The sequence below is a fragment of the Neophocaena asiaeorientalis genome, unplaced genomic scaffold (genome assembly GCF_003031525.2).
Source record: "Neophocaena asiaeorientalis asiaeorientalis breed wild unplaced genomic scaffold, Neophocaena_asiaeorientalis_V1.1 scaffold24, whole genome shotgun sequence".
Classification (NCBI taxonomy): domain Eukaryota; kingdom Metazoa; phylum Chordata; class Mammalia; order Artiodactyla; family Phocoenidae; genus Neophocaena; species Neophocaena asiaeorientalis.
This window is the reverse complement of record NW_020185317.1, coordinates 4,516,693-4,541,345: the sequence shown is the minus strand read 5'-3', so window position 1 is coordinate 4,541,345 and position 24,653 is coordinate 4,516,693. Positions and strand designations below refer to the sequence as shown.

The window sequence follows — 24,653 nt, the reverse complement described above, 5'->3', positions numbered from 1 at the left end:
AAAAAAAAACCCGCCATATCTGCAAAGTACAGTAAAACCAGGTATGCTTGTAAATACCTCCACCAGTTAACTACAGTTATCCAAGCCAGTGGTTTTCCCTTGACCAAATAACTCAAAAGATTTTCCGAATGACCATTTTCAGTTACTACTTGTCTTAAAATCCATATTCTGTGATATTTCATGGCTCCTTGAGGTGAATTTTAAAGGCAGTTATTTTCAAGCCATGTAGGAATTTTAAAAGAAGACATTGAGGTACCAAATGAATGTCAGAAGTGATGGTCGGATATTGTAGGTACAGTTCAGACCCTACAGCCGTAGACTATCACTCTGTGTGGAATCTTAGAGAGTTTCCAGCTCCTCGGTTGACTGATGAAGAGACTGAGGCCCAAAGAAGGTGGTGACTTGTACAGGGTCCCAGGGTTCTCTTTGCCTTTCTCTCTGGCACCCTCTTTTGTTCTGCTGCTCATTTTCTCTGAGCTTCCAGAACATAGCCTAGAGTCCCGGGAGCATCTGTTCCCCCTCAGAGAAAGGGAGCTGGGCAGTCTGCCATTTCCAGGGTCTGAGTCACAGCCTGGCTTCAGTATTTTGTTTGAAAAGCTGTGAAATTTCATCACAGATGCCCACTTTGTAGTGAATATTCCCCGCGAAATACAGTAAGCGCTCACTTCTCTAGGGATAGTGTTCTAGCAGCCTCCACCCTCCAAGGCATTGGCCCTGGAAGTAAGGGCCTCTGGGCCTCTAGCTTGCTGAGCCGACTCTTGGGAAGATCTCCCTGGGTCTTCCTTAACCTTCCCCACCTGGAAATAACCTCTGCTGCAGTTGAACATCCTCACAGGTTCTGCTCTATGGCGAGTAGGAGCTCAATAAATAAAGTTTAGTCGATGGATAGGAGTTGACTTAAATTTGTTAGCTGGTTTCCCAGCTTGAGGCAGTAAAAGCAGCAAACCTAAAAGGAACTGGGGACGTTAGAGGCTGACCCAGTGAGTAGCACGCTGAGAAATGGCACCAAGGAGAGAGAAGGCTTAGGAGCAGATGCAGAACTCAGCGTGTCTTCATTCATGTGTGTTCACTGGGTATCTGCTATGTGCTCGACGTTGTATTGTAACAGCATGACACAAAGAACAGATGTTAATAATGGTGGGTCCTGAGTCATTTCGAAATTAATTATATTTACCATCCTTGAAGCAAACTTTGGATTAATCATAATAATTTTGGATTGTTGGATATTTTGATTTCTGTACTTATTGGTTCCTGGAAAGAATATGGGTGATAGAGAGTTCGTTGCACTAAGTGAGCAAATTCTCTTTCTCAGTGTGCATGTTATGGATATGTAAATAGAATTGCTGATCTCTTCCCCTTTCATCCTACAGCAACAAAAGAGGTATCAACAGATAAAGAGCTCTACCTTGGTAATTCAGTCTTATATCCGGGGTTGGAAGGTGAGTTTAAAAGAAGTGATCCTTATTTGTGTGAGGTTTTCATGTTCTTTACAAAGGATGATGTCTCTGGGCTCACCCTGCAGGGGAGGGTTCCTCATCTCCTGCCTACCCTGTAAACAGTCAGATGGAAAAAATAAATATTATGGGCCAAGCTCCGGCCCTACAACATGTCTTGGCTGCTTCCTGCTTTCTTTTCAGGAGCTTTGTTCTCTGAGCAGGAAGTCCTTGAAATAATACCGTACATGATTTCAATATCCTCTTGCCCCCTGTTTGCGAGGGAAGCTGTAGCGCAAAAGGCTGTCTCACACTGTTGCCTCCATACCTGTGAGCCCTGCCATACCTCAGCACCCCAGCACAGTGCCTTCCATACCTTCCCTGTGACCATCTTGCAGGCTGCCCCATCATGATTGAAAGATCCTAAGCGCTGGCTGTCCTAGTGGACCCACCACCTGGTTCTGGGTCCTTCCTGCCAAAGTGTTATTCAGAGTCAGCACACTATAGCCCACAAGCCAGATCTTGGTTCAGGAGTCCTGCCGTTTCCATTGCCCTTTGTCTAGGCCTGTGGGCAGCCCAGGTGCTTAGTAGTTGTCCCACAGCAATTGCCAAATACAAGTCTGGTGCGCTCAGAGTAAGTGAGATTGCCGCACGCAGGTTTTTCTTTGACCTACTACCGAGTCCTGGGTCCAGGCGTCCAGTCTAGAGACTTCAGAGGCAGAACTCAGGGTTCGCCTCCAAACCGGCTGTCCTCCTGGCCCCCACTAAATCATTTTCAAGCAACTGCTGGAAAGAAGCCACTAGTACTGAACCAGTGAGATAATTTTATTTTATAGCAAGTTTTTAGCCATCTCTTTTGAAAAAAAAGTACAGCTACAGTTCCTTCCAGACAATAATAATAAAAGTGATCAAGTGGATTTTGGTGGATCATTGGAGATCCACTGACCACCTTCTGAGAACTGTTCCTTCCATCTGCCGTGTCCAGTTTGTATTGCTGTGGTCAGATTTTTTTCCTGTCACGTGTCAGGGCGTGGGAGGCTGCTGTCTATCTGAGTGGGGCTACACCGTCATGCTTGATAATGTCTTCATTTACCACCTTCTCATGGTCCATTTTGGGCTAATAAAGCAACCTTCCCTTTTCCTTTCTTTAAGCTACTGATTTTTTCCTTGAGAAGGGGGATTATGACTATCTCTTCAGGTAGTTTTTTTTAAGTCACTATGGATATAGTTTTTTGGTGTTAATTTTCTATCTTTCTGGGTCATTCTGTTCTTTAGGCCCGAAAAATCCTGAGGGAACTGAAGCATCAGAAGCGCTGTGAGGAAGCAGCCACCACCATTGCAGCGTATTGGCATGGTACCCAGGTAGGCCAGAGACGCCCAGGAAGGCAGCGGGTCAGGAGTGATGTGTGGAGCAACGGACCCTCCCATTCGGGATTCACTGGCTTAAGCTCCTGAGCACGTGTTTGCCTCTTGCTCTTTCCAACGTTTCGGTGTGGGGTGGTGGCACACGCTTTTGTGTTTACTGTTTGATGGTGACCGGTGCCTCTCTTCCTCTTTCTCCATTGGGAATCAGCAGTAACCTTTCTTGCCTTAAACTTTTCTGTAACTCCTTTTCAAATGCATCACAGGCGCGAAGGGAACTGAGCCGGCTGAAGGCGGAGGCTAGGAATAAACATGCTATTGCAGTTATTTGGGCTTACTGGCTTGGATCTAAGGTACTTGAAATGCACATCCCATCACTCCCATCCTGGAATCCGCAATAATCAATCCATATCTCTAGCGTCTCAGGGGATGAAGACCCATGGTTAACAGTGGCTCACACTGGCGCATGTCCTAGTAGCCACATTTAATAACCCTGGAGATGTTCCTGCCAAGAGAGCACGTTAGGAAGCTTAAGCATGCATAGGCAAAAAAGACTAATTAATTGCTTACTAATGAGGTACTAGCATAGTGGCTCTTTTTTTTAAACTCTCGAGTAACATGCATGTTTAGTTTTTGGGGGGGGGGTTTGTTTGTTTTTTACCCCCCTAATATATCCTGGCAGTTTTCTGAAGGTGTTTTTGTGCGCTATGGGGGCATGATGGGAATGTTAAAGTTTGGGTTTCGATTGGTCTTCCGCAACATGTTGATAATAGAAACACCTTTAACGCATGCTCGACAAAAATATTAATCCATGAATGAAATTGTTTTTTAGGCTCACTGTGGTAGCTGTTGATTATTATAAGCAAAATATTATATGTGAAAAGAAATATCATCTGTGATTCAGCAGAAAGCTATGTTCATGCAAAGCTAGCTGTAATTGCCCCTGAAGAATCCCAGGAATTTCGGCATCAGCTGTTTGTGATCAGAAACAAAGGCCTCCTGAAATACTCTCACTAATCCCCAGGCAGAGTTGTGGGCTCTGTGAACGTTTCACATATCCCAAGGGAGGGAGCACTTTAGATGTTTTTGTTACTTAGAAAATCAAAGATCATCTCTGCTAAACATGTGTATCCCAGTTAGAAACTCAAATATCATTACCGTCCTATGTTTTTAAGTCTACCTTGTCAACATTATAAACCCGTCTTGTGAGAAAAATGAGAAAAGTCAACATTTGCCTGTATAAAGGTGTTAACTTGCCACAAACTAACCAAAGTTGTTCATTTGTGTCCTCCCCTGAAAATCTGTGTGGAACAGACTAGTTCCCTTTTATAAACTGAGGGAGCTGTCTTAGCAGAGGCAGAGGGACTCCTAGACAATTACTCTGGGCTTTCTCCACTGAATGAGAGAAATCCATGTCCCAGCCTGAGTACTGTAATGTAATGAAACCTTAGTGCCTGTCTGTTCCTGTCTTTTAAAATAGCATGCCTCAGATTAATTTTTCCCTAAGATTGATTTAAACCTATGAGTTATTTCACTTTTTTAATCTTGCTTCCATATATTTCACTGTTTAGGGCCTTACCTAATATTGAATTTTGATACATGCTACTTCTAATTTTCCAACTGGAAAAAATTGGGGGTTTTGTTGTTTTTGTTCGAAGCTTCAGAGAGGCAACCTTTATTCCTTCCAGTTTTCTAAATGGTTGTTCACAAGAGTTATCTTTTTATACATCCAAATGCATGAACTCAGGAATTCACAGCCTGTTGAGCCCCGTGGGCTGGCAGCAAAGGGAAGCCTATGTAAATCCTTAGGTGCCACTCACAGATCTAAGGCTTTGATGAGGGAGGGGAGTGAGAGAGTGTGGAGAAGGGAGTGAAGAGGGAGAGAGAACAGGGGAGAGAAAAGAAACAGAATGCAAGTAAGGGGGAGGGCAGGGGAGTGCCTCCCTCAGGTACCCTCCTCTGGGACAGAGTCTCAATGCACCGCAAATACAAGGGACTGCGCTAGCCTGACACGGATGCTTTGGGTTTAAATGATTGTACACCATTTCTCTTCATTCTGAAATCCTGGTACATAAATTGGCTCTTCTGTTTGGTGGGGTGTCTTTTTCTGGTCATTTGTGCTGTCTGCATTGGGCTGTCTCTTTTATTTACCATCTAAAACATTCTAGGCTCGAAGGGAATTGAAACGCTTGAAGGAGGAGGCTAGGCGTAAGCATGCAGTTGCTGTCATTTGGGCTTACTGGCTTGGACTGAAGGTACTTCCTCAACCTCTTCTTTCTGTCCACGGTGAACTCAGTGAAGCCTAGCACCTACTAACTCTGACCAGACGATTGATTATGCTTGCTCATGGTCTGCACAGTCTTTTACAATGTCATCTTGCCTAATTTGGTTTCCTTTTGAGAACAGTCCTGTACACCAAAATTTTCTGATTTTATTGCATTGTCTTTCTTTAAATAATAAGTTAAAAGTAATAGCATATTAACTTTAAATAGTAATGTAGCATATTTTATTCTTTGTTATCCAAGTTCTGTTTAATGTTCTCTTTATGAGGATGAAGATTGTTTTTCATTTATGAGACAGAGTTACAGCAGTTGAGCTTAGAAGCTGACCTACCATGGCAGTGACCAGCCTGGGGATATTGGGCTTTTGTTTCCCTTTACCCATCTATTCTGTCCCATTGACGGCTCCTGGAGCAGAGCTTTCTTCAAAGTGCCCATCGTTCTAATTGTTCAGCATAGAAACGAAAGGGTTTTGCATAAATATACAGATTTTGACAGATAAGACCAGCAGTAGATCATTCAGGTTAAAGAGAACTTTAGATTCAAATGCCCTCTAATTTAGGGCCGGGTTTGTTTTAAAGCAATACTTCCTACTTGAGGTAAGCTTGCATGTTAGCGAATATGACTCTGAGCTCTGGGAAACCTTGAGAACGACCTTTAGGCAATATAAGGATTTTGTCTTCCTAATATTCAGTAACTCCTCACTGTAGGGAGCCATCCATATTGTCATTTGGGGATAATTAGGCCTTTTTTTGACATTTCCTCTTTGTTATTTTTACTATAATACTATAATTCATTTTTTTAAAATATTTGAATATTCTCCAGGAAACCATTGACTCTGAACCTGAACTGTTTTAGCAGTATCTGTAAACTCTGCTTTGATCAATCTGCGTTTTTCCCTGAAAGTTTAGCCTATAAACTTTTAGTAGATTAACTTTTTTATTATAATGAATATTTATCAAGTAATTGTTGAGGTAATTAAGAAGTAACTTAAATATGAATTTAAGATGTTCTATTTCAAGAATTCTGAACAAATTCTGTTACTACTTTTTTGAAGTTAAAACGGAGGATTTTATTTCCCATTTCATTCACATTCTAATTCGCATTCTAATTTTCATAAGAGGAAGGAACAAACAACATTGAGTCAGGATTTTTACTCTCTGTAATGATTTCTACCAGCAGCATCATGTTTATCTTCAGTTTTCTGGATTTAACTAATTGCATATGATTTTAAAAGTACTTTTAGGTTAAGAGTGTATGCTAGCATCCTATAAACCAAATTCAGTTCACAGGTGAATACTGTTTTAGCTGAAGTTAACTGGGCTTACTCTATAGACATAACTGTCTTTTTTTTTTTCCAGTTTCCACAAAACAGGAGTATTTTAATATGTTACCATTATTGTTATAAGATTAAACGTCTTTGAAGTCCAAGAATGTAATAATTTTGTATTTTTTTAAAAAAATAAGTATGTTGATATGAACAGTAACTTTGCCCTTTTAAATGATTTGATTCTTGTGGAATTGATTACAAAGTTCAGTGGACCCTTTTTAAGACCCCGGGGCCCATGAAGGGAACCCATTCTATATGCCAGCATGTTGTCACCAGGCCTCTTCTTTGTGTAGCTGTTTTTCAGGCGAAAGGGCCTGTCCTGTGAGTATCAAAAAGAATGTTGCACTGAGCTCAGTTACAATGAAATTCAAGTAAATATAGGACTTCTAGTATATTTCTAAGGATATATTTTCATGAAACTCACTTTAACTTCTCTGCTTTTGTACACTGTTACAGTTTCAGGGGCTAATTAATAGGTATCATTTTTCTTCTTGTTCCTTCTAACCTTGTAAGTGAGATTTGAAATAGTTATAGACAACTGCATGGCTAAAAGAGAAATGATAATCAGTAACATAAGATATGAATTAAAGGAAGAACTGCCTATGTGGTGTATGGGAGAATTTTTAACCCTTAATAATCCACAGATGTAGAGAATAGGTCTGGTGCCCAAATGTCCAGAGGAGGGACCAGGCAGGTCCCATGGACGAGGGAAGTAGCAGATGGAAGGTAGGGTAGGAACGGCAGGCCTCCTGCGGGCCTCCTGTGGGCCTCCTGTGGTTTGGAGGTTACAGCTCTCTTCCAAAGGCAGCAATGGCTGCTCTGGTCCACTCAGTCCTTGTCACGTGGGAATAGGACTCACTGTTGCTAGATCTTAGAAAATTGTAAGAGAAACCTGCAGCCCGAATTCCTGTGTGAAGGTCTTAATTTTAAAATGTGCATATAAAACATTTTTCGACAAACAAGTTGGTTACTAGTTTGCTAGTTTACGTAAAGCCCCCAATGTAGAAATATTTTGAACATGTGCAGTTGAACCCAGAAAGCTAAAGATATAAGAAAAACATACATAATGTCTGAATTATTCAAGTAGGCTAATATTTTGCTAAATTCTAACTCTCCCATTTATAACTGAATGATGATAAACATTTTAAATGTTTTCCCCCTCAGTTTCCAAATTTAGCTATCATTCATTCATTTAGCAAACACCTCAGTTATTTTATTTGTTAGACACTAGTATACAAGGTAAATACGACAATATAGCAAGGAAGAAATGGTGAACTAAAACTGTAATGTGAGGTCTTAAGTGCTGTGATTAGTATTAGTAGACAGTTTGATGGGAATAGGGGTAAGAGAAAAAGTAATGCAATTAAATGGGAGATAATGATCATTCAATAGCTTCCTTTTAAATTCTTACTTTTAGTCACATTCACTTCTCAGTATGCAGTACTAAAGTCCTGTCTTCATATGCAAGGCTTTTGGAAACTGCCATATATTTCTTCAGGCATTTTTTTGCCTTCTAAGAACAATTTGAAGTGAAAATTACCTTATATAATTTTTTCTGGAATGTATTTTGATTTGTGTAGGGTTTGCAGCTATGCCTATAAAGCGTTTCTCATCAGATTGTCAGGCTCTTTAAAAACTAGTTAAGAGGATTAAAAACATCAAAACACTCTGGTATTATCTTGCATCTCTGAATTTCTTTTTCTCCAATTTAAAACCTACTGTCTCAGTATGCTTCAATTATTTTACTGTATCCAGAAAGACACTCATAAATTTACTTGTTCCATCTATGTTCGATTTTAATAGAGGTGTTATCACCTTTATGGGCATCTGCTGGCCGCGCATTAACCTCTGTATTCTGCTGCTTCTTTTTAAAGGTCCGCAGGGAGTACAGGAAATTCTTCAGAGCCAATGCTGGAAAGAAAATTTATGAATTTACACTTCAGAGAATTGTAAGTTTATACTTTACATATGGCTAATTAGCATTATTGCATTAACTAGTTAATAGCACCAACTCAGGAATATGTGACTTGTTTGGTAACAATTAAATCATAACTGTGCCACTGAGAGTTTGTGACCTTTTTTATCATCGGTTCTAAAATTCAAGTAGAATTGTGTCAGAAAGAGGCCTGTACGTGATTAATCAAATATTCTTCTTCTTTGACAGAGAGAACATACTTCGGGGAAAGTGAACCCAAGAAAGCCAGGTGTCTTAGTTCAGGCTGCTATAACAAAAATGCCATAGACTGTGTGCCTTAAACAATAAACATTTATTTCTCACAGTACTGGAGGCTGGACAGCCCAAGATCAGGGTGCCAGCATGCACTGGTTCTGGTGAGGGCCTCGTCCTGGTCTCCTCACATGACAAACAGAAGGAGAAGCTAACTCTTTTCCTGTCTCTTCTTCTAAGGGCACTAATCCCATCTAGGAAGCTCTGCCCTTATGACCTCCTCTCAACCTCATTACCTCCCCAAGGCCCCACCTCCTAACACTATCCCTTTGGGGGTTAGGGTTTCAGCATAGGAATTTGAGGGGAATGCCAAGAGCTTGCCCTGCTAAACTGCCACGAGCGGCTGCAAAGTAAGGTTGGCAAACAAGCTAGTGGGTGGAGGGGTGAGGGAGAGCAAGGCTATGCCCCTCTCCCGGGATGGATTCTAAAGTTCCCTTCCATCTTTCCAAAAAGGAGTAGATGTAGTGGTGAAGAGCGCAAACTCTGGAGACTCACAGCTTTGCGAGCCTCATTTTGTCATCTGTAAAATGGGGATAATAATAGCATTAAACTTGTAGAGGTATGGTAAGGATTAAGATGAAGTAACACTATAAAGCTCCCACAGTGCCTGGCCCACGTTAAGTGCTCTAGAGCAGGGGTCCCCAACGCCCAGGCCGCCGACCGGTACTGGTCTGAGGCCTGTTAGGAACCGAGCTGCACAGCAGGTGGTGAGCATCAGGCAAGCGAGCAAAGCTTCATCTGCCGCTCCCCATGGCTTGCATTACTGCCTGAATCATCCCCCTCCTCCGTGGAAACACAGTCTTCCACAAAACCAGTCCCTGGTGCCAAAAAGCTTGGGGACCGCTGCTCTAGAGCAGTGCTGTCCAGTAGAACTTTCTGCAGTCACAAAAATGTTCTGTATCTTTGCTGTCCAGTAGAGTAGCCACTGGCCACGTGTGGCTAGTGAGCAGTTGAAATGTAACTAGTGTGACTGACGAACTGGATTTTTAATTTTTTTAATTACTTTAAGTATAAATAACCACCTGTGCCTGGTGGCTACCTGTTCAACGCTGCAGCTCTCTAATGTTGACCGGTATCAGTATTAATGTTAATATTAAAACTAGTATGCGCGTTAGTATTCTTCTTTTCTCTTAACCATTTGGTGGAGCTCAGATTTCTCCAACCAATGCGAAGAGTGGAATAGAGACTTTCCAGAAGCGTTACAAAGTCTTATGGACTAAAGCTTGGTAAATTCCACTAAAGACTGGTTTCTTTGAGTCTGGTTTATGTCAAACCGTGTTTTTTTCCGGTGTATTTTACTCATCTGGTATTTTCTGTCAAACCCAACACAGGTGCAAAAATACTTCTTGGAAATGAAAAATAAGGTGCCTTCCTTATCTCCGATAGATAAGAATTGGCCATCAAGACCTTACCTATTCTTGGATTCTACTCACAAGGAGCTGAAAAGGATTTTCCACTTGTGGAGGGTAAAAATTGTCTTGCTATGTTTTTTCAGAGACTTCTATTCGTATATTGTGAGTGTTTGAGGAGTGTTACGTAAAAGCAGAATCTTCCTCTAGCCTCAAGGAGAATTAGTTGAGGAAGTTGGTGTTTTTGAAGCGGGCAGCGTGCTTGGCTTTCTGTGAGAATTCCTAGAGCCCCAGGTGCTCCTGGGGCATCTTCTCTCATCTGTGGTTGGGAAGGAAAGAGCAAGGCTGCATTGTCTTTCCCATCCAGATTCCAGTTGCTTTCAAGTAGTTGAGTTTTTTGGTTTTGTTTTCCTCTTTAGTTGAAGAAATAGTTGCTTTAGTTGCTGGAGGTAGAAGTAATAAAATTTGAACATCTTCATGTGAGTGGTGAAGTCTCGAAAATTGTATGAGTTTACTTTCTATGAAGACATACATAGACACACATGAGAACACACACATTTTAATGGACTGGGGGGAAGAAGCTCTAAAGTCACCCAAAGGACATTAAAGAGATTAAAATTTCCCTACCTGAGTGAAAGGGAAGCTGAAAATCTACTTGATTTGGCCTTATATTTTGGCTCACTTAATTTTATATGAGAGCATAACATGTAATTTAGGTGGTGCTATGTGTGGAATACATGGGGTACTTGTAGAGAGGTTGACTTCATTTCAGTAACTTAGTTGATATATGGAATGCTAAATATATGTCATTCAGATAGAATGGAATCATTAGGTTGAAGGGCTTGTATTTAGTAAGTGAACGATTGATGGATACGTCTTCTGGGAAACTGCCCAGTACTATGGGCTTCTTCTTAACTGAATCAATTATGTATAGAGACATTATCACTGATCAGTGATACCAGCACAGCATATAGAACTGGATTCTGAGTTCTGTTCCCTAACTTAGTCAGTTTGGCAAGATTCACCAATGTCTTCAATGTTCATCTCCCCCTTTGAGTCTGATATGGAAACTATTTTCAGAAGTAATGATGGGGAGCTTCTAATGCTGGGTATCCACTCTGCCTGTCCTTTCCCCCGGCCCCTTTACCTTGCCTTTACCTCCGTTGAACTGGGGGTAGAGAATGGGAGGGGTGAGTTTATTCCAGGGGTGGGCAGCAATGCTAACATTCCTTTATACGATTATGTGGGTGGTTCTCAACCACCCCTGAACTGAATTTCTTAGAGAGTTCATCTAAAGAACCTGGTCCTGCCCCTCCCACCACCCCCTTCTCCTTTCAGTGCAATCTCAGAATCGGGTGAAGGGAAGATTTCTCAGGTCCCGTGTCCACGTTATAAAATGGTAATGGAGGATTCGGAACAGTGCTTTTCAAACCATAGGTGATAGCATACTTGTGGGTCATGAAATCAATTTAGTTGATTACTACCAGCATTTTAAAATGAAATACAGTACGATAGAAAATAACGGAATATACGACATCGTAGAAAGGATAAGTGTTGTTTTGTGAAGATTTTGTGTAAGTTGTCTATATGTGTGTCTATAAATATGTGCACTGGGTTGTGATGTACCATGTTTTCCTTACTGTGAGTCTCTGAAAGAGTATGATAGCTCAGGACTGTGGATGTCCAAGGGCTGACATCATAGTGGGAGGAAACGGGGGGCCCAGGCCAGATGTTTTGAAATAGCATCGCAAGTTCTGCCATACAAACAGTAGTTTTTATGACATTTTCTAAGACCAACCCTTTAAAGCTCAGGAAGGAAAAATTCTCTTGGCCTTTTAAATGAATATTTCATACACATTTACGATTATTCTTAACTGCTGTTAAATTGGCTTAGCATGTTTAAGGATGAGTAATGATTTATTTATATAAGTGATGTCCTTCTTTTTTTCTTCTTTTCATATCTCACAGTGTAAAAAATACAGGGACCAATTCACAGACCAACAGAAACTTATTTATGAAGAGAAACTAGAAGCCAGTGAACTCTTCAAAGACAAGAAGGCTTTATACCCATCTAGGTATTATGGCTTTGCTTTACCCATAAAAGTCAATATTTTAAAAGTTTCTCAGCTATATTCGTAGGCATTTTCTAGTGGGTTTTGATTTTAGTAATACACAGATTTTTAATTTCATGCATTACTTTATGATCAGCTGGATATGAATGTAACACATTTGAGCAAGGACTTCCATAGTATACTTAGAGAAGTGAGATCACATTTGTTGGTTTTACTCTATTGGCATTACCTGAACACTTCCTAAATAATTAGAAGTTGTCATTTAAAATAAAAATTGTCTAGGCTGTTAAGATAAACTTACATTGTAAATTCCCGTTAGTTTTCTATAGTTTTTGGACGCTAGCTGGTTTCTGATGGCAATCTACTGTAATCACCATTCCAATCTTCCTGTTTTAACAAGCTGGGTCAGAATCTCATTTGTAAGATAAATGAAGAATGAGCCAGTCTGTCACTTTCTGAGTGTTGCCTAGGCACTGGCCCGTGGTGGCCTTTGGTCGGCTAACTTATTGGCTGTGAGTTCACTGGCCTTTGCAGCAAGTTCAGTTCCTTTATTGTAGACACCGAGTACTCAGTAAAAGAAGGAACACCAACTGCAAGTTTGCCAAATGAAGTTCTTGGTAAAAACTGCTTATCAGAGTATTCTTACATCTCCCAAGTTCATCGTTTTCCCCCCTAGGATTCCTATCCCCTTTACATCTGGTGTTTCTAAAAAAGTAGATTGTACAATTTCAAGCCAAATCTGTAACAACTTTTAGCTTTTCCCAAAGAATGTCTTAGAAATAAAAATACATTATATGCTAAGTATATTGACACGTACTGCATGTGGTGTGTCTGTATTCTCTACGTCTACACATATTTGAAAGCGCTTCTTAAAGGATTAAATGAGCATAAGTTGTCAAACTCATTTGCTTTAGATATTTTAAATGGCACAGCTTCCTTGGTCAGCTGACTTGGCTGCTTGAGGGGGTGTACACTCCCCTCAATCAAACACAGCGTCTAAATCCAACGTTGTTCAAAGTGCCTGCTCTGTAAAGCATATTCAGACAGGTAGATTGTCTATATTCTTTCTCCACCAACTTAATTCATTCAACTTTTTCTTTATATGTCTTTAAATTACAGAGTGACCTTCTTAATTAACATTCCCTATGGATGACTCTTTAGAAACTGGAAGGAGAAAAAAATGCATTTTCGAAGAAACAAATTCAAAGACTGTTAGCACTTTGTATTATTAAAACTGTGTTTGAATATGAACAGCAACCAAAAAATGTTAATATCAAGCCAAGTCCTCTTGGGTAGTTTTATTAGTTTTCGGGGATGGTGGCATGCTCACCCTCTAGCATTGAGAGAGGTCGAATTGTTTACCCTCCCACCGCTGTGTGAAGTGGCGGCCCTTAGGGGTGCTGGCCTTTTCTGTCCCGGGAGCTGTGAAACACTGACCACCTACGTGGATTTTCTTCCCTGATCCTCCACACACAGCACAAGCATTTAAAGTTGTATCTGCAAATTGCCAGAACGTTATAGCTCAAAAGGAAGCCGTGGTTTTTCCTTGACGTCTTTGAAGAAGCCTCCCTGTCACCCCACAGGTCTTATGCCTCTTACAAGAAGTAGTTTGGAAGAAAACTGCTCTGGTTCTGAATGTTCGCCTTGGCCACCTCTGTCCACTTAGGGGCATATCCTAAGAGGAAAGGCCTGATTTTTCTTTCATATATGGCCTACTTAGAGCCAGAGTTACATGGTAATATTAAGTGCTCTGCAGTTTTCTTCTCAAGTGGTTGCTCTGGATCTGTTCTTCCCCCGAAGGCCTACTCACTTCCTTACTCTCTGTGAGAAAATGAAAATTTTCTCTGGAGCAGGTGATGGTAATGATTTGTGCTCTTTTTACCATTGCTACGTATTGTGTAAAGATATTAATGAATCCTGTGTAGGCAGCTGTTAACCTTATAATAACAGATTAAAAGGAATGACCTATTCCTTCCTGTGAGTCCATGCACATGGGTCTTGGCTGTCCTACTTGTGAGTGATTTCTTTCTTGGTTGTTCCATGTGATAAGATTTTTATCAAAGTCTTACCAACCAAATGCCATGATCACATCAAAAATATATTTGAGGTGATTCCTCACTGTAGTTTTGATTTGCATTTCTCTAATGTTGTTGCTGGAGAGGGTGTGGAAAAAAGGGAACCCTCTTGCACTGTTGGTGGGGATGTAAATGGATACAGCCACTCTGGAGAACAGTATGGAGGTCCCTTAAAAAACTAAAAATAGAATTACCATATGATCCAGCAATCCCACTACTGGGCATATACCCCGAGAAAACTATAATTCAAAAAGGGTCATGTACCACAATGTTCATTGCAGCACTGTTTACCATAGCCAAGACATGGAAGCAACCTAAGTGTCCGTCAACAGATGAATGGATAAAGAAGATGTGGTACATATATACAATGGAATATTACTCGGCCATAAAAAGGAACGAAATAGAGTTATTTATAGTGAGGTAGATGGACCTAGAGTCTGTCATAGAGAGTGAAGTAAGTCAGAAAGAGAAAAATACCATATGCTAACACATATGGAATCCAAAAAAAAAAAAAATTGGTTCTGATGATCCTAGGGGCAGGACAGGAATAAAAACACAGATGTAGAGAATGGACTTGAGGACACGGGGAGGGGGCAGGGTAAACTGGGACAAAGTGAGAGAGTAACATTGACATATACACACCACCAAATGTAAAATAGATAGCTAGCGGGAAGCAGCTGCATCGCATGGGGAGATCAGCGGGGAGATCAGCTCGGTGCTTTGTGACCACCTAGAGGGGTGGGATAGGGAGGTTGGGAGGGAGACGCAAGAAGGAGGGGATATGGGGATATATGTATACGTATAGCTGATTCACTTTGTTATACAGCAGAAACTAACACAACACTGTAAAGCAGTTATACTCCAATAAAGATGTTAAAAAAAGAAAAGAAAAAATATATATATATTTGAAATTTGAATTTCAAAATCAACTGACCTGTTACCTTTTTCTAGTTAGTAGTACTTCCATGTGAAACCATTTCTTACGTGAGGAACTTTTTTCCTTTAGTGTTGGGCAGCCATTCCAAGGGCCTTACCTGGAAATCAACAAGAATCCCAAGTATAAGAAACTCAAAGATGCCATTGAAGAAAAGATTATCATTGCTGAAGTGGTGAACAAAATTAACCGTGCTAATGGGAAGGTAAAAACGCGAACCCTGAAGACCTGTAAGAAGTGTTTATCAGTTGGGACAGTTTTCTGAATGTTAAAATTTGCATTTCGGAAATAGACTCACAGACATAGAAAACAAATTTATGGTTACCAAAAGGGAAAGGAGTGGGGAGGGGTAAATTAGGAATTTGGGGTTAACAGGTACACACTACTATATATAAAATAGATAAACAATAAGGTCCTACTGTACAGCACAGGGAACTATATTCATTATCTTGTAATAATCTATAACAGAAAAGAATCTAAATACATATATATGTGTGTGTGTGTGTGTGTGTGTATGTATAACTGAATCACTTTGCTCTGTGCTGAAACTGACACAACATTGTAAATCAACTATACTTCAAAAAAATTTGCATTTCATATACCCTACAGAGTTATTGTGAATGGAGCTGTTTTCTCTTTAAGCTTAGGTGGAATTTTGCTTGTTCTCTGAAATTATTGTGAGTTAAAATAGATTATCTATGTTCTTTAGTGTGTTCTCGTTTACGTAGGTGTGCATGCTGAAAAATATTAGAATAATATTTTCTACATTTCTACAAATAACAATGCTTTAAGCTCATGAACTCTTTTGGGGGGATTTTTGATCATTGGTTTTACATCCTTTTTTGTTTTGGTTTCTTGTAGAGTACATCCCGGATTTTCCTCTTAACAAATAATAATCTCCTTCTTGCTGATCAAAAGTCTGGACAGATCAAGTCAGAGGTTCCCCTGGTGGATGTAACCAAAGTATCGATGAGCTCACAAAATGATGGCTTCTTTGCCGTCCACCTCAAAGAGGTAAAGCTTTAACTATTGATTTGACTGAAAGATTTCTGCATTGGTCCAGTCTCTCAGACATTGATCTAAAATTTTCCACATGTGAATAATTCTGTTACTTGAAGTTTATATATTCTGTTTACCGACCTGCAAATTTGGTCTATATTCACTCATGTAAAATCTCAGGCTTGGTTTTTCAGTAACTAAATAAGATTAATGACTCTTTTTGACTCGTTCATTTGAGTTCTCATTTCACTGAGTAGCTTTTTGTTTACACCCACCATGATGTGCCTTATTTTGAGACTAATTCCTGGAAATATCAAGACATTCAAAATTATACTTCCTTCTTTTGTTTCTTCTATCTATTCAATTAGTAAATGTCTTCTTGTTCATCATTAATTTGGGGGGTTTTAATTAAAGGATGCAACTATAATAAAACAACTGCCTAGTAACTTTGACCTAAAGATTTTTTAATGTCAGCTTAACTAAGACCTACTGACTTGAACTGAGTGGTTAAGAATGTAGGCTCTGGTATTGGTGTCACTAACTTTACAGTGACCTTGGCCAAATCATTTAACTTTAATATGCCTACCTAATTTTCCTTTTCTTAAAATAGGGAAAATATTTGTACCTACTTCATAGTGTTGTTATAAGGGTTAAAAGAAACTATGTAACGTGCTTTTAGCATAGTGCCTATCACATAACAAATAGTCACTGAATAAACAGATGTCAGCAAATATTAATCATATATAGGTACATATACCTAGCTAATAGATAGTAACCTATCTAGCTGATTCTAAACATAAGAAAATCCCATAAGCTGATTAGTTCAGCCTGTTTTCCCCACTCTGGATTTTAGCCTAAAGGAGCATATTAAATCAGTGATTCCGAGCCTCGCTTATATATTAAAATATGCTGGTCCCCAGGCCATTTCCCCAGTCCAACCGAATCAGAGTTTCTTGGAATGGGGCAAAAGCATCCTGTATTTTGAAAGCTCCCCAGCTGAGTGCCTTGTGCAGCTAAAGTTGAACGCCACTGCCTGAGAGTATTTGTTGGAAGTCTTTTGGTGGTTGTTGTTCTTATTTTTTTAACCAAATCATGGAGGAGCTTTCAGAACAGCCCTTTCGGAATGAGTTATAGGTTAGGTCAGTGCTTCTCGAACCTGAGTTCACCCAGGGGTCTTCTTGTGGAATCGTCTGCGGTGGGCCTGCGGTCAGGCCTGAGCGTCTGCTTTTCTAACAAGCTCCCAGGTGATGTGGATGGTGCTTCTGGTCCGTCGACCAACTTGGGGTGGCAAGGGGTTAGGTAACCTTACTAAAGTGCTCGGAGCAACTTGGAAGAAATACTGCTTTTGTCATTATTATTCATTCGGGAGGATGGACTCCAGGAGCTGATATTTTTAAAGAGACTGTAAATGTGTTTTCAGACAAACCCGTAAACATGTACCTCCCGAGCTGTCTTTAATTATGATAACCTGACTCTTGGTTTGTCCTTTCAGGGCTCGGAAGCAGCTAGTAAAGGAGACTTTCTCTTCAGCAGTGATCACCTGATTGAAATGGCCACCAAGCTCTATCGGACAACTCTCAGCCAAACCAAACAGAAGCTCAATATTGAAATTTCTGATGAGTATGTTCATGAATTGTGTGAATATGCCTTCTTTTAACTTTATGTTTTTAGTTGAGCGATCTGGTCTCATTCAGTTTTACAGCTACTACTTATTAAGTACCGAGTATGTGTCTGGCGTGTGTTCTAGATGATGGATGGGCAGCGAGTGACACTGACCAAGTCCCCACTTTCACGTACCTGACATCCTAGTGGAGGAGATGAAATAATACATAGGTGGTGTGACTTTGGTTAGTGTCGAGTGCTTGTGGAGAAAAAAAAGGCAGGTTAAAGGTCAGATGGTGTTAATTTTGATATGGAGATCAGGGAAGCCTCTTTGATGCGGTGACATTTGAATCGAAACTGGAATCTAAGGAGATGCCTTCGGGGGAGGCAGCAGGTACAAAGGCCCTGAAGCAGGAGTGGGTGTGGTGGCAGACTGAAATGGGGAGGAAAGACCCTGGAGCAAGAGGCAGAGGGGCCCGGCTGTGTAGAGCTTGGTAGCTGAGGTCAGGAATTGAGATTTTGCTGCTCATGAAAAGTCACTGTGGGTTATGGGCAAGAATGTGGCGTGATCCGATTTATGATTTTTGAAGAGCTCTCTGGCTGCAGGGTGGGGAATGACTGTTAGGGAGGCAAGAGTGAAAGCAGAGAAAATAGTTGGGAGCTTCTGTGAGCTCTTGAGGGTAAGGACGTTGAGGCTTAGGCTAGGGTGTGAGTAGGGGAAGTAGTGAGAAGTAGTCAGGTTCTGAGTGTGATTTGAAGGAAAACGAGAACTTATTAACATACTGGGTGTTAGGTTTTGGGCCTGAGCCTACATGGTACCATTTACTGCAGTAGCTGACACTGAAGAAAGAGGGTTTTGGGGGTGGCTGAGGTGTGGGGAGTCAGGAGTGCCGGTTTGGGATGTGTTAGGTACTTGAGATACCTTTTCTCACATGTAAACGAGAGTTATAGAGTAAGTGTTCCATGTTGACAACGGTTCACTAGTGTCAAGACGGCTATGAGTTTGAAATTTGCTTTTTTTGCTTCACATTAGGGCTCTGATTATGGAGACATGTGATTTGTGTGCAGATTGGAGCATCCCTCCATTTATTAAATCGGTCAATATGAGATCATTGACATGAATTTTAGTTACTATGTGGATTGACACTTACTTGATTACTTTTTAATAGATTGTTTACTATCTGTGTATCTACTTCCTTGCACGCAGAGTAAAAATTTGCAACACCGTATCGCTCAGGACATGATTTTATTCATTAATGAAGATTTTGCCAGCCTATTCTATCTCAAGTCTTTATAAAAGTCTCTCTAAAATAAATACATACCCATTCCTGTCCCCTTGTAAACCACACCAACTCTCCTTGATGTGTTAGGATTGACAGAACCTTAGGTTCATTGTCTGTTCTAAGAATGGTGTTTAGATGGGGCGCGGGGGTGTGGGAATATTGGCCTTTATGTATACTCTATATTGGAAAATGCAATTTACACAAAATAACTTTCCTTATGATTGAGTCCTTTCTCATAAAACAAAGAAATTAGGAAAAAAGATAAGGGCTTGTTGGGTTCCAGTCAATTAAGGTTTTAACCTGTGAGGGCTGTTAGATCTTTAAACTCTCTTTAGTTGAAATTTTTCATAAGTCAGGAAACTACACTTCTTGTTTTGGTGTGACTGGTCATTCCCACTCATCGTGGAAAGATTCTATGTGTTCAGATGGAGAAGCTCCTTGATATATGGATGAAGCAGCCTCGCATTTGGTCTGCTACATTAATAAGGCCATCTTTGCAGAGAAAATCGTGCCAACATCCAGGCCACAAAGGATTGCTGCCTTTAAGCACTTCCCAAACTGGCATTCTGAGAACACTGCCTTTGCAGGATGTTAGCAGTGATGTGCTGTGAAGAAATGTACAGTCCTTCTTCACTATAGCACCTCCCAGAGCCTCTGCAGTCTTGTTGCACATTGTGACTCTCCTGAGGGGCTCCGGGGGGTGCCATGTGCTGTATCAACCACAGGACCCCTCCAGTGGCTCTCACAATTTCTGTTCGAGGCACATGATCTCAGAACACTAATGGGGATAGTTTGCTTCAGGGCGGCAGGGACCCTGCTTGTCACAGAAGAGGGATGTGATGTTCTAGCTGTGTAGGCTTTTAATAAACATGCTTGACTGTGCGAAGATTCTGTGTGGCCACGTGAAGAAAACAAACATTTAGTAGCATTACAAACCAGTCCAGAACACCGTTCCTTCCCCTATTCCTAATTATTGGTTGGTCTCATAAAAATAAAATAGCTGATGGAAGCTTGCCTAGCACCGTGGTCCCTTCCTGGGCAGTGCAGGAAGCCACGTGGCAGAGCAAGGCTCCCATGTAGCCTCTGATTCATAACCTCTGGGAGCTCTTAAGCAGGGATTATACTCCTTTTTGGAGAGCATTTCAAACAAAATTTTGCATTTTAAACAAAATTTTACAGAGTCATGGGGAGGGGTGCCCATGACGTATTTTTGCAGACTATACAGACCAGTGTTGTAAACAGCATACTGTTCTGTGACCAGGACCTTCCTCAGTAGATCCTTTTCAGAAGTAGAAGTAGTTATTCTAACAAACCCAGTCTCCACAATCCCTATATGTCAGTTTATAGGAGGAAAGTCAAAGGCCTGTTACTTCCTTAGAGCAGTTTTAACCTGCACATGTCGAAGTGAGAATTGAATTCAGTGAGGGACTCAGCTGCCTTATAATCCCCAGTCCTTAAACTCCCAAACTATTCAATCTGTAAATAGATTGCGTTTTAAGGATAACCTTAAATAAGATCTATAGTATTTCTAAAAATGAATCTATAGTAATAGAAACTAAAGTGAATTTTTCTATTCAGTATTTTAAATATACACGTGTATATGCATACATGTATACACACATACATGTAATACACACATACACATATTTAAGTTATACAGTTGTTTTTCTGAATATTTCAAGTCCAAACAACTAATCTATGTTCCTTTTACTGTGAAGTTCTGTTATTGGTGCTGTGAAATCATGCATCTGACATGATTATTTGCTGTAGGATGATTCTCTGATTCTCTGTCCTTACTGTGGGCCAGGCTTCAGTTTTCTCTTCTATGAAATAGAGATAAATAATTACCTCATAGGATTGTTTTAAAGTTGAGTTAATATGTGTAACTTACTAAGAACAGTGTGGTCCGTAGTAAATACTCGGTAAAGTTTAGTTACCGTCATTTCTAGAGTGAATCACGGTCATGAATTGCGAACACAGAGACAGCCAGTGTATGCTAAACTTATTGGGAAAAGAACTCCCCGTACATTTATTACTACAAGTGGTCTTTAAAAATTAAAATGTAAAAATATTTGATTATTTATGTTAAACTTGAAAGGTTTTGTTTTTCCTGAGGCACATAGATATAAGTATACATTGCTGGAGAGAGATCTCAGGTGAATTTAGAACTAGAGCTTCTTTTTTAGTGCTTTCACGTTGAAAAGAAACAGCCCATTTGAAAGCTCAGGAGTACCACTGATGAGTACAAACTTATGTGTCACGTTTCACTCCAGTAGCTAATGTTTGCAAAATGTGGCCTCTTTAGACCTTGAAACAGAGACTAACATGTACAGAGCAGAGCTGTCGTCGTGGGTGCCAGTGAGCATGTGACCCATCACATGGTTTTTAGAGTGGCTCGCTTAATTATATGCCAGTAACTCAGAAAACAGTTCCCTGAGAAACATAACCGAAAGCATGGTAACATTACACTGATTCTGATGGTGGAGAGAAAAGAGCACAAGCCTTGAGCTGGGAAGGGCTGGGTTCTGGTTCAGCCATGCTGCCCTCATGCCTCCTTGGTGATGCCGTCCTGGAGGGCAGAGACCTCAATTTATACATCTGGATGTCTGTCCCTCACAGCACCCAGACCAGGGGGAAGCCAGTCATATGTCTGTTGTAGGAAGGAGTGACAGATAATCTTGTGGGCAGGCACTTGATCCATGAAAGGAAAGATTTGAACTAGAATATGGTTTCCCACAGTGTACCACATATACCACTGGTAGCATAAGAGGTGGCTTTAGGTGTACGCTGATAGATTTTTATGTATGTGTGGATATTGAAAATATAACTGGTAGATCAGACTCATGATTTCATCATTTTTATTCAGTAGGCCACAGCTATTTTGAAACATTTATTTAGTGTGTAGATATGAAAAAAGATGTGTAGGATGTATGTAAATATCCAACATTTGGAAACCATAGTCTGGAGTGTCTCTAGACCCCCTTTTCTTTTTTTTTAATTTATTTATTTAATTTATTTATTTTTGGCTGCATTGGGTCTTCGTTGCGGTGCGCGGGCTTTCTCTAGTTGTGGAGAGTGGGGTCTACTCTTCGTTGCGGTGCGCGAGCTTCTCATCGCGGTGGCTTCTCTTATTGTGGAGTACGGGCTCTAGAGTGCAGGCTCAGTAGTTGTGGCGCACGGGCTTAGTTGCTCCGCGGCGTGTGGGATCTTCCCGGACCAGGGCTCGAACCTGTGTCCCCTGCATTGGCAGGTGGATTCCCAACCACTGCACCACCAGGGAAGCCCTAGGCCCCTTTTCTGAAATTCTGTATTGCATTTTCTCAATTTGTTGATAATTTAATATTTTTGCTATGCAGAAATGGAGAAAAATAGCACGTTCATCTTTCCGTCTGAAACATGGAAATAATTATTCATAGCCCTTCTTACGGTATAGGAATATAATGATCTTGAGTTTACTTAGGGCTAAATTATGGCCACTGGAAGCAAAATGCAGTGTAATACCTGTTGGTGTGATCCTGTGGCTAGAAGGGCTGATGGAAAGGGGATACTTGTCAAGGTAAATATCCATTAAAAAACAAAAGCTGGTGTTAGTGTAATCAGCTGTTTAATGTGTACTTTTCTTCAGTTTGTCTTATTCTTTCCTCCTAGGTTCCTGGTGCAGTTCAGACAAGACAAAGTATGTGTGAAGTTTATTCAGGGCAACCAGAAAAATGGGAGTGTCCCAACATGCAAGCGAAAAAACAACCGTCTTCTTGAAGTCGCTGTCCCTTAACTGGCGCCTCCCCTCTGCTTCCATGGACTCGTTTCTTTGTAATAGTGCAATTTGGTTTTGCTTTGTTTGGGGTTCATTGTATGTTCGGGAATTGCCAAAGGTTAATACTGTTAGAGTCCCTTGGCAAAATAAAAATATTTTACTATTGGAATAGTTTTAACCCTTAAAGTACACATTCTGTCCTGGGACAAGATTGTAGAAACTAACAATATCTATGCCATGTCGTGCGTGTTTCTTGTTTAGTCATCATGTTAGATCTTTGTGCCCTAAAGCAACATATTACTCATAAATCATTAATACATCTAAGTGTAGGAAACGGTCTTAACAGATAGTGTATCCGTTCATCAACTATTTATTGAATGCCTGCTCTGTGCTAGGCATTGTGCTAGGTGATACGAAAACTTATGAGGAACCTTTTTTTTTTGTTTTAAGGCCATTGCATTCTGGCTGGTTTGTGCTGGCTGTACCAGGGCTAAGAGAGTTTGAAAATGTTGAGACCAAAACAGTAACTGTTGATGATGGACAGCATTTGTTAGGAACCCTGTAGTATGATCTTTAACAATATATACTTCAAGAAGGGCTGGTCCTAGGAAGTAGATACATTGATATATGGCTCGGTAAAATTGCCTCTATGTGTGGTTTCTATTTGAAAAGAGAAAACTGACATTTGAACAGGACTTTTAAAGTGTTCAGATCTCTTGTGATTGCTTTTAACGGTAGAAAAGAGTCATTCTTATTTTAGAAAAAGTGACAGAAGCAGTCCAGTAAGGTTATATTTTCCCGTTTCTGGTAAACATCATATATGATCCTAGATATGCTAATATCTGCAGAGTGTTGTTTTCACCCAAATTACAGTGAAAGGCTGAAAGCCTTTCGGATGGTGGCAAGCATTCTATATGATGTGCAATAAACATCCGAGATCTTTTTTGAAAGTTTTATTTATAATATACATTTTGTATGAGAGAGATGATTAGTACAGGGTACATATTTTAGTCAAGGATCAAAATGGTGTGTGTTAATTTGCAGGATTTTTCCCCCCCAAATTCACAGTAAGGATTCATTTTGGAAACTATATTTTAAACTTCGGAATCAAATCGTTTCTCATTTGGGAGGATAATGTATATACATTGGTATGTTAAATAATAAAACTGTTCGAATTTGGTGCCATTTCCTGGATCACAACCGTATTTTTGTATTTCAAGCTATTTTCTTACGTTGTCAATGTATTGTCGCACAGAAAGGCTTTACAAACCAAACGTTACGCGTTCTCTGTGTAATTGAATTTCACTTACCTTTTGTAAACCAGAAACATTCGTTGAAAGTCTTTTCTGGGGATTTTCTTTTAACTTTTGTACTTTAAAAAGTTGCTCCCATAAAGAAATTCTCAGAAGCCTTTGTGTTTATTGGCTCAGGTAGAGGATATAATTACTTTCTTTGTCTTTTCCAACATGTATATAAAGTGGTAGATTGATGATTACTGAAATAGGTGAGTAGAAATTTGGAATTGAGAGGTGTTTTATTAAAATGTTTTAAAAAAATATGTAATACATTCACATTGTTCAACATACAAATAAATGTAAAAAGATAAATAATACAAATTCTCCATCCCATCAGTCACCCATCTGCTCAGTTCCTGTGCCTCCCTGCAAAGTTAACCATTGTTTTTAATTGGTTTTACTTTATGCATATGCTTACAAGAAGAAATAAAAATAGAGATTCTTATCTTCCTCCTGCTTTAGTAGACAAAAGCTATTATAGATATTGTTCTTTACTTTGCCTTTTTCGCTCTTCATTCTTTGTACCGTATAGTCTTCCGTTGTGTGGGTGCACTATAATGTATTTATCTGGTCCCCTGCTGATCATCATTGGGTTGTTTCCTGAACGGAAGTTCACAGGGGCACGGCACTGTTGACCAGACCTGCCTGTGCTGCCCACC

The 24,653-nt window shown here is 40.2% G+C and overlaps 1 protein-coding gene across 3 annotated transcripts in view; it reads left to right on the top strand.

The window, feature by feature from the left end:
* Positions 1-24,444, top strand: part of MYO1B (myosin IB) — a 184,638-nt gene extending 160,194 nt beyond the window's left edge. Inside the window, exons 21-31 of one of the 3 annotated variants that reach the window (XM_024733654.1) lie at positions 1,371-1,439; positions 2,709-2,795; positions 3,062-3,148; positions 4,964-5,050; positions 8,279-8,353; positions 9,963-10,097; positions 11,949-12,055; positions 15,134-15,266; positions 15,923-16,075; positions 17,553-17,680; positions 22,594-24,444. In XM_024733654.1, coding sequence (XP_024589422.1) covers positions 1,371-1,439; positions 2,709-2,795; positions 3,062-3,148; positions 4,964-5,050; positions 8,279-8,353; positions 9,963-10,097; positions 11,949-12,055; positions 15,134-15,266; positions 15,923-16,075; positions 17,553-17,680; positions 22,594-22,717 — 1,185 coding nt within the window. In that variant the 3' untranslated portion in view covers positions 22,718-24,444. The remainder of the gene's footprint in view (positions 1-1,370; positions 1,440-2,708; positions 2,796-3,061; positions 3,149-4,963; positions 5,051-8,278; positions 8,354-9,962; positions 10,098-11,948; positions 12,056-15,133; positions 15,267-15,922; positions 16,076-17,552; positions 17,681-22,593) is intronic. The other 2 variants (XM_024733655.1, XM_024733656.1) reach the window with 2 other exon arrangements.
* Positions 24,445-24,653: the final 209 nt, after the last annotated feature.